A 9,790-nucleotide genomic window follows, 5' to 3' on the forward strand; every position below is an offset into this window, starting at 1 on the left:
TCTCGGGGGGAGCTCAGCACCACCGAGGTGAGCAGCCTCTGCGGCGAGCTGGGTCACCCACGGTTCCCCGTCTCTTGGCAAACCCCAGGGGCATTACCGCTCGCTGGAAGGGGCAGGTTCCTGGCACCTCCGGGGGGGCTGGGGATGCGAGCCCACAGCGTCTGTCATGACTGTGCGGCGCCTGCTGCTGCAGGTACAACCGCTGCGCGGGGCAGGACTCGGACACACAGCAAGGACAGGGCAGGCGACGCGCAGCCGTTCCTCCTCCCTGAGGGTGGGCAGGGCTGGGGACCAAAGCCTCACTGCGGCAGTTGCCATCGCGCCGGCTTTTTGAAGAGGATGGGGTCAGTAGGGCCTCAGTCCCTGGCCTTACACTGCCCGCTCCGGGAAGCTGTTGCTGCCCTGCTCAGCTCCGGCTGTGCTGCGGTGGCGGGAGAGGTGTGTGCGCGCACCAGGTGCCCGAGAGGCCTCTGCTCTTCAGAGTCAGTAACTGAGTTAACAACGAGGGGACTGACAAGGTGAAAGAGATTGGAAGGATACGATTATTTGGGGTAGTAAACCCAGGAGCTGCTTGTGAGGTTACACTGGTGCTGCTGGGACCGAGGGGACAGTGACACAGCATCTGAAATCCTGTACAGGGAGAGGCAGAGCTGGGACCTGTTTAACAGCAGCTACTGCCATTGAGGGGAGAGGGCTCGGGGCCACTGGAACAGTACAAAAGCAGCCAGTGGCACAGAACAGTGGAAAACAGGAGCCCTTCCGTAGCATCCCGTGAGGGGGGCGGCTGTGTCAGGCCCCTGCCCTTCCTCTTTTCATGGAGGATACTCAGGAGGTCCGTAAGAAGTGACACAGCACAAGCACTCCGACAGTCTGAAATCATTCTTTGGGCATTCGTGCCCTGTCGCCAGCCAAGATGCTTTCTGCTGGATACACAACTCCGGCACAGCTAAGGAGTTTGGGAAGTACAAACATCAAGGCCAAATTCCCCAACTGCCATATCCTTGTAATTAGCATTATCTAGCTCTGAGTAGGGAGCGAAGGGGCAGCCTTTCCCCCTACAACTTTGGATGGGACTTTGAGCAACCTGGTCTAGTGCAAGGTGTCCCTGCCCATGGCAGGGGGGTTGGAACTAGATGGTCTTTAAGGTCCCTTCCAACCCAAACCATTCTGTGATTCTGTGAACTTTGTTGAACGAGCTTTGTGGGTCCTGCTGTGCTCTTTCAGGCTCTCCAGGTCCTTCTTTTTAAAAAATGTACTATAAGGTCTTGCAAAACCACTTGGTGTTTGTGACACTAAATTAAGTTATGCGTGAACACGGCAGCAGACAGAACATGCCTCAGATGACAAAGGCACGCCTCATCTGAGGTGGTGTTTTCTGCCACTGCTGAAGTTGGAAGTTTCATAGGGAAGCTGAAGGAAGATGATAGTTTTTAACATTCAGATCAACGTGTGTATTTTCAAATTCTGCACTTTCTGTATTCAAAAAATCCACTGCTCAAGTACAGTGAGTCCGTTCGGAGAGAGAGCAGAGCCATGCTGCTTACTTGGCCCATCTTTATTCTTACAAGCCGTAACTCAAACTGCCCCGCGCTTCTCAGCAACGTGTGTGCAGGCGGCTGGCCGACAGGTCCTCTTTCCCGCAGCTCTGAAGCCGTGGCAGCAACGGGCGATGCTCACTGCTGGCAGCCAGGCCCGCGCTGCGTTCCTAGCACCACCTCTCAGCAGCATTCGGAATTCTCCGTTGGAAGAACGTGTAACGCAGAGACCGTCATCACAGGCTTGACGAGCCTTTGGCAGGAAGAGCTCATCCCGAAGTTAAGTAGCGTTCAAAGAGCGAAACAGAAACCGTGTCAACAGCACACACTTGACAGGCAGAGAATCCTTCCCAGCTGCAGTCCTGCAGAATGAAGCGTTAGCGCTGGTGGGGCCGCACCACCTGCCTCCAGCTAGCAAGTGTGTTTGGTACAGGAACACTTAGCCTGGGGAAACGCGTGAGGATTTTCCCTCCTTCGGGGAAATGAACGTGCGTGAGTAGAGTTAAAAAAAATTTAATGAACTGATAAATCAAAATCAAACACAAAGTATCAACTTTTATATTAGATTACAGTCATATATTAAATTAAAGCAAGTATAAATGTGTAAGAAAAAAGGGAAACAAACATTATTGCGTGTTTATAAAAAAGTATCATAAGCCACTGTTTGTCTGGCCTGAAATTCTATTTAGAAAGCTAAAATCATTTATATATATATATATATCAAATCTGTGAATATAACAAGAGATAGAACAGTATATAAATATGGTATCTTTAAATATTTACACATATATGGAAACTAGCCCAAGTGGTGCTACAAGAAGGACACGTCCGTTACAAAAGTGAGAGTACGAATCTTCCGTATATCCCTCCGCACTGTGCTACTGGTTTTTAACTTCCATCTTCTGTAAACTGATAATTAACTTGAAAATTATCATTGCATAGAGTTACTTGCAAAAAAAGTATTACCTAATTCCCACCTCACAGTAAAAAACTATCGGCATAGTGATACAAAACTAGTAACTCAGGGGACAGTAGCCAGCTGTGCTGCCCTTCAGGGTTTAGTCTCTGACTTCCGGCTTTTAGGAACAAGAAAGATGTTGCCATCTCTGGTTTGCTGCAGTGAGTATTCACTGGGAGAGTAAGACTTCCCCTCCTCATCACACAGCATGCTGAAGACCTCAAGGTACAGGGTGGCGAGTTGCTTTTTCATTTGACGGAGGCTTTTATCGTGCTCTCCCTTCTCCTTGAGCAATTTCTCTTTCTCACCTTTCAGGTTGCTCAAGTCCTGCTCCAGTTCCACTATGTTTTCCAGTTTTCTCTTACGGCAGTTCTGAGCGGCCACTTTGTTCTTGCCTCTCCTGCGTATGTCTCGGATCAGCGCAAGCTGGGCCTCACTGAACTGCTCCTCAGACATCATTTCATTGAAGTCATTAATGGGCAGGTTGATGATTTTTTCCACAGGAAAAGGGATCTGCAGAGCTTTTGCTCTTTGCTCATCTCGCGTGAGGTGAGCGTCAAGGCTGCTTGAGGCTTTATCCTTGGTGAAGGGAGCTTCGGGGTGCCCTGGGCTGGCGGGGGGGTCTGTCTTTGGTGTGGTCGGAGACTGCAAACTAGGTGTGTGAGAGCTTGGCCCCGCGGAAGAGAACACCTGATCCTGGAATTGCAGTGAGGATGCGCTAGCGCTGCTCTGCGGCACGCTTCCCGGGGCGCTCTCCATGTCTTCCATTTCCGAGTCGCTACACCCAAAAGTCTTATCTCCGTAGGCAGATGATTCCGCAGAGTGTTCTGGCGATGCCACACCAGAATTTGCATTCAGTGAGATCCCAGAGTCCGAGTCATTCCATTCCGGTGCAGCTCCGGAGTGGTTGCCGTTAAAAGCTTTACACAGCGAGAAGTCAGAAAGATCAATAGGCTCGCTGAGAATTTCTGCGAGCGACTGACTGATGGCGTTGGTCGGTGCTGCGCCACCATTCCCCTTTGTGTCTATAAAGGTGGTGTAGAAATCCTCACAGAAATCCGAGTTTGAAGGGGACGTGTCATTTAAAGAGTTCACGTTCAGCGGGCTGGTGTCTTCTGGTGACAAGATGCTGGGAAAGGGGCCCTCAATGCTCTCCAGGAAGTCCGGGCCATAGTTAACATACTTTCTGGTGACGGGTAATGAGCCGTAGTAATCGAGGCTGTCGCGCGTCTCCGCTGGCTTGGTTTCGGGGCTCGGCATTGTGCTCACCTCAGCCATGTTGTCGTTTTCAATGTTAAGACACTAGGTGGGAAACATAAGAGAGAAGTTGAGCAACTCATCACCAACCGAGGATAAAACCGTTCCCCGCAACCCACCAAGGCTGCACGTTTTGCCCGCGTTATGCGCGTGCTGATGGCTGCTGCAGCACTGCTGTGACCTGGCCAACCAGGAGAGGTTGGCCAGAAGGATTCACTAGGTCCAAGAGCATGCAGCGGCTTGTCCTGGACAGAGCTATTTCCCTTAGGAGAGCGGAATCTCTCAAACTCACAGCAGGATGCCAAAGAGAGCCACTCCAATGCACCCCGTGCCGCACGGAGCCTCCCATTGTGGTAAACGGCCAGTGGGGGTCCTGGAGCCGCCAGGTCTGAATGTCCCCGAGCAGCCCTGCTAGGAATGGCACGAACACAGCACGTGCAGGACGACTGATGAGACACGGCGAGCATTACGACCCCGCGACTACCTTGGCACTCAATTTCCTGAGATGTGATGTTTCTTTTCCTTCAGTTTTAGACTCACTAAATGAAGCAGCTGTTCAATGCAGAGAAATGCAGTTCCCGCTAATGTGAAGCCTTGCACCCATTAACCCACCCCACCTACTTCTAGTCAGGCTGGCAGACACCACACTGATGGGCTTTCACTGGCCGCACGGCCAGCGTTCCTTCCCACGTGGTGGCAGTTTCTTAACTGAGCCTGAAGTGAGCATGCCTGCTGCCCCCAGAGAATTAGGCAATTACCCAAATGATTGTGTTTCTCTTAAGAAGGGACCCCACACTGAGTATTTAACTGGAGATCGGTCAAGGCTGAAGCTAAGGTTTTGAACTGGCGTGCTCCTTCTGTTCTCTTCACATGTAGTTTGTGAGAGGCGATGCCCTCGACGTAACCAGCACGCTCTTTCAGAAGATTACTCCATTACTATTCAGAATTACTGCGATTCATAATTGTGGTTTCTAAATGCGTTTTCAGCATCACTGCTGCCTCTTCACAGCCAACTGCCCTTGTTATTATGTGGGGCTTTCAAGCCCACCACAGCAGTAAAGATTAGGAAACCAGGATAATTTTGAAAAATATAAAAGGACAAAGGGAAAAAGTAGGGTGGCAGGAAAAATTCAGCTCCTGCAAAAACTGGTTTTTTTAATAGGGTTTGGCTTTAGAGGCGTTCCGCCAAGCTGTCATCTCGAGTTAAAAGCATGAAGCAGAGCAGAATCACGCTGAAGCAGAACAATACACTTGAAAATAAATCTACCCAATTTTATAGTCAAACCTAATGAAAAGGTAAATATAAACATAAGGATAGGAGAGGAAAAAAACAAACCCTAGATGTCCTCTGTAACGCGCAGCTTAGTACTACAGAAAAGTGATTTTTTTGTTCCTTTGGAATATTTCATTCAGATTTAGTTCTTTCTGAGCACACGTGAGGAGTAGTTGTGTCGCTGTGCCTGACTCCTCCACGCATCTCCATCTATGTTGTTACCTGTACAAAACCTTGTCCTCAGATAAGAGTTCAGTGTAAAAGTAACCCTGAGCGACTTACACAGCCTAGTTAGACACAGCAAGCCAAAACCATTTACAGTGATGCTGGCGGAAGCAGTTCCTGCTGTAGATCCGTAACCCTGAAGTGTCCACTTTTAAGCAGCTGACATCTCAACCATGATCATGCTGCACCAAGCTGCATACAGACACAGACAGTGAGTTGCTACACGTGGGGAAGTTCTGATTGGGAAGACAAGTTGTGTTTTATCAAGGCCTTCTGACGAACAACTGATTTCCTTCCTCCTGCATGTTTTTCCCTATATTGTTTTTAAAAAACCTGAAGCTTATATTGAGTTATAGATGTCCTACAGGTGTAGAAATCAACATGACAGTCATAATCACCATCTGTTCAGATGCTACTGTACTGCATTTGCTGAAATATCACACTCTCCCAAAATACCATGCCATTGTTTTTTTCAGGTGCTAATCATACTAAACCTTTTACCTGTAGCTCCGGAAGGGACAGTAATTCCTCCCAAACTTGCTCTATGTTCTGCATATTCTCCGCATCAGTAACTGGAACTAGACCAGGTGATTCAGGTGCCTGAGACTGATCAGATGAAATGAAGACCGGGTTGCTGTCGATCTGAGTGGGAACCAGTGACTGAAATGCAGCGGAAGAAGCCTAGAGTAGTTAAAAAAAAAAAAATACTAAAAACCCCAACAAAACAACAACAACAAAAACACCACATTAAAAAACCCCCAAAACCCAACTTTGAATTTTCCAAAGCAAAAATCTGGTTTTTGATGTTCTACCCTGTCTACAGAGCAAACAGACAGGTATTTCTACCCAAAAGCAATTTTTGTAAGTAACGGGATAATATATAAATATTCCCCATGAAAGGAGATTTCGTATTAAGGAAAGGAATAGTAAAAACCCCCTAGAAAGGGGCGGTGAAGGGCTTGTCTTTGCACATCACCCAGCCTGGATGAGCACCTGGAAATAAAGCAACTCGGAGGCACTAACCCCGGAGAGCTGCACTAAGCTCCCCGTGACAAACACGCTGGCAGTGACTGGAGGGCTGCCGTCAGCTGGCGTTACACAGCCAGTCCTGGCCGTGGCGCTCTGTAAGCAGCAGGAACGCTACAGTACCATGCCGCTCCCTCCGGATGCGGCCCCAGCTTAAGCCTACTGCACTGCTTTATTCCAGCGGGAGTTGGCTAATTTTATGGTGAAGACAAATCTTAGTAAGAGAAGCCACAAGGCTGATCCCCTGGAAGACAGCCCGTGAAAGTGCTGGACTGAGCGTTTTTACCTCATTGTCGTCTATAAATGGGAATGCTTCTGCCAAGAGCTGCATGCAGTCATCAAAGGACAGGGCCTCCGCTTCTGGTTTTGAAGTCTGTGTGGTCTAAATAGGAAAGTTATGAAAAAAATGTTACTGCGCCTTTGAATAACTGAAGAGTCTTCCATTACAGCAACGAATGCAAATTCATTTTAGGTAACCACCAACATCACATCTTCCTGCGAATGGAAAAAGGTTTAGTCGCGCTGAGAAGCACAGATGGAGAGTTTACCTGTGAAAAGCCGACTGGCGGCTCGGTATTTTCTGACTGAGCGGGCTGAGCTGGCTGCACTGGAACAAATTCGCCCGTCTCTTCGTCTAACTCCAGCTGAGCCAGCAAGGCTTTCTCCTGCTCTTTCTGGAGCTGCTCTTGTCTTTCCTTTTCGAGCTTCTTCTGTTTCTCGAGTTCATACTCCTTCTGGCGTTGACTAAGATCAAAAACTTCGCGCCCTGCCCCAAGGTCTATATCTTGCCTCCAAAGGATGTCAATCAAGTTCATGTCCTGCAACAGAAATGCTTATTTTAAGCAAGCATCCTCCCCAGCAAAGCCGGTCTAGAACAACAGCAAAGCTCTCAGAGTCTGTATCCAACAGGACACTTGTGTCACTGAGGCTTCTCCTCTTAATCCTACAGTTATTGAAATGAAACGTGGCTCTGTGAGACCTTTCTGAAACTTGCGAACTGATGGTTTGGTTGCTGCGCACAGGCTCACAAGGACTCCGCAGTTTCTCACAAGTGGTAAAGTAACACATGTACCAGCCAGGAAAGAAGAATACATTTCTCCTCTAAGTCACTCACAGAAAACATGAAGCTATAGAATGAATTATATCACATTAAGAAAGTCTTAAACTCTGCCTTCATGACAGTTGGTCGTTACCAGACAGCTAATGGTAACCTGAATTTGTGAGAAAGCAGCTCCCCCTTACCCCTGTAGTATTTCAGAAGACAGATTAAACTCTGCTGTTTAGGGAAAAACACCCAGTGAACATTATTTGATTTGGCTATGTTTCTTTTAATTTATTGCATAAGAGGGCTTTTTCTTGGGGGGCAGGGGAGTTGTGGATTGTTTGGGGTTTTTTTACTGTTCAAATATTCAATATTTTTAAGGGCTGAAGTTTGAAGTATTTCTGCTGTGAAGAAAATCTAAGAGTCAAAAATCATCAGTGTGGATGTTAGCTGGTACAGGATTTCAGTACTTGGTAGCCACATTTGTTGGATGGGTAAATGCCAACAGCTTCAAGTAGCTGCCTGGGAATTCTGATTTTATGGCATGTTTCATTTCCTTAAAACTACCCTTCAGCGGCAGCACACAAAACCAGCGTTCAGTGCTGGGCACTGTCATCAGGCCAGCACGCCACAAATAACAACCAGACACTACAATTCATTTAAACAGAACTTTGCTGATTCAGTTAGCAGCTCTACACCCAAGGCAGATACCTTTATTTTGCCAACATATCAAATTGAAACACCCCTGCACCTCTAAAGACTATTTTCAGGAAGAAAGGCAAAGTAACCCGAATGCCAAGTGGCGCTGCCTTCCAGAACCATCCTTCTGTACAGCAGTTATGGCACAAAGCATTAGGCCACGTCCACATCTGAACAAGCCAATGCAGTCTTCTCATTTCTTTGTTCAAAATTCTACAGCACTAGTGCTCATGTTTACATATGGCATGAACTAGTTCTACCAGTTACCAAAAAAATTACTTTTCCCCTAAAATCAGACAGATACATGAAATACCTGCATGTAACCCAGAGCAGGCATTCCCAAATCTCAGACATCTTTAATATACCTTGCTAGGAGAGACCAAACTCAGCTTTAACGGCCAACAGTGAAGAATCTGAAATAATTACAGTGGCTGCCCAAGACACTGTTTGGTCTCTCCAGATTGGCAGAGTAAAATGAACTAATTAAGTTCTGCAGTAATTGCAGATATTGCAATATGGTATAGCTTCATTAAGGGCCAGTAGTTTACCAGCTGCTCACTGTCTCCTTCTGCAGCAGAGTCAAAACTGCTTCCTATGCTCAGAGCATTTGCAATATGTTCTGGATAAAACTGCAGGATCTGGATTTTAGGGCTCACGTCTGAATTATTCATTTACAAGGCACCATTAAAACTGTGACTCAAAAGATTTATTCTTTCTGGTGTGTGTAATGCACAAGGCTGTGAATTAACAGAGCTGTTTTCCTCCCTGTGCTGCAACAGACTACAGCACAAAAATAGCAGAACTGATGCTCGGTTTCAGTTTAAATCACAAAACCCAAAAGCAATCAAAAAAAAGGTACTGAAGGCATAACCTTCTCCCCAAGAAGAAAACCCACACTGCCTCAGTGCAAAAAGTTACGGCACAGCTGCTAAGTGTTTCAGCCCGACGACTGGCTGTATTCGTTAGCAGAGTAGGTAGCTTTGGGCGCTGCTCGCCCGTGGGATGAGAGCTCTCCAACCACCCTGGCTGGCCGGAACCCACTGCTGGGGCTGTACACCACCGCCCTGCGCCCACGGCAGCCTTCTCTTCTGAATGGATGCGCTCGCCTGGTTTTCAGGATCTGGGGCTGTCGTTTGAGAAATGTGGCAGCACTGGTTGGCTCCTGTCCCCATTTTTCAATGACCATACTCAGCCCAGCATCTCATCTCTGGCAAAGGGCTGAGCTTCACTGACCTGGGCCGTGCTCTAGCCTGGCTTGCCAGGAGCTCCTTTTTTATTTCATTGTTGTGTTTGTGACACTTAAAACCAAGCGGGTAAGGGTTTGGTTTCTTTAATTATCACCATCTAATTGGCAAAGAGCCCTCCTATTTTCGCTTTGAGAAGTTCTATACAAATACAGCAGTTATTAGCCTTGCCTGCAAGTAACAATCTGAGTAATTACTCTTCACGTGAAGGGGCTGCATGGAAGTTCTTCTGTTCAATACGCTAATACCATCAAACAGCACGCTGATTTAAATATTAACCTGCCATATAACACTTATTTATAAATTCAGCCAATGCTTTTAGTAATACTGCGCTTTCAAGAAAAAAAAAAAAGAAATAGCAGCCCTAGGCCTTAGTCCAAAGCCTCAGGTCAAAGTTAATGGAGTCCACACTGACCAGTGAGTCACTAAGGGGTGAATCACAGCCCCAGCACGAGGTGATGGCAAAGAACTAAAAATCTTGTTCCTTCAGCCTCCCCTCCTTCCTCTTTAGGCTGTTTCTCTGCCCTGCTG

At 47.4% G+C, this 9,790-nt stretch overlaps 1 protein-coding gene across 1 annotated transcript; it reads right to left on the bottom strand.

The window, feature by feature from the left end:
• Nucleotides 1–2,586: 2,586 nt before the first annotated feature.
• On the bottom strand, nt 2,587–7,089 carry NFE2L2 (nuclear factor, erythroid 2-like 2). The gene is made up of 4 exons (XM_010150701.1): nt 6,823–7,089; nt 6,561–6,656; nt 5,750–5,929; nt 2,587–3,795 (listed from the first exon to the last, which is right to left on the bottom strand). Exons 1-4 carry the CDS (start codon nt 7,087–7,089, stop codon nt 2,587–2,589), a joined length of 1,752 nt encoding a protein of 583 aa, XP_010149003.1.
• Nucleotides 7,090–9,790: the final 2,701 nt, after the last annotated feature.

The sequence above is a fragment of the Eurypyga helias genome, unplaced genomic scaffold (assembly GCF_000690775.1).
Source record: "Eurypyga helias isolate BGI_N326 unplaced genomic scaffold, ASM69077v1 scaffold29054, whole genome shotgun sequence".
NCBI lineage: Eukaryota > Metazoa > Chordata > Aves > Eurypygiformes > Eurypygidae > Eurypyga > Eurypyga helias.

Bases quoted from the DNA above. Each gene is read 5' to 3' on its own strand.
- NFE2L2 (XM_010150701.1), bottom strand. From the start codon at position 7,089: ATGAACTTGATTGACATCCTTTGGAGGCAAGATATAGACCTTGGGGCA. The intron at 5,930-6,560 runs GTAAAAACGCTC...TAACTACTCTAG, and splicing joins CATTTATAGACGACAATGAG to GCTTCTTCCGCTGCATTTCA. The intron at 3,796-5,749 runs GTAAAAGGTTTA...TTTCCCACCTAG, and splicing joins TGTCCCTTCCGGAGCTACAG to TGTCTTAACATTGAAAACGA.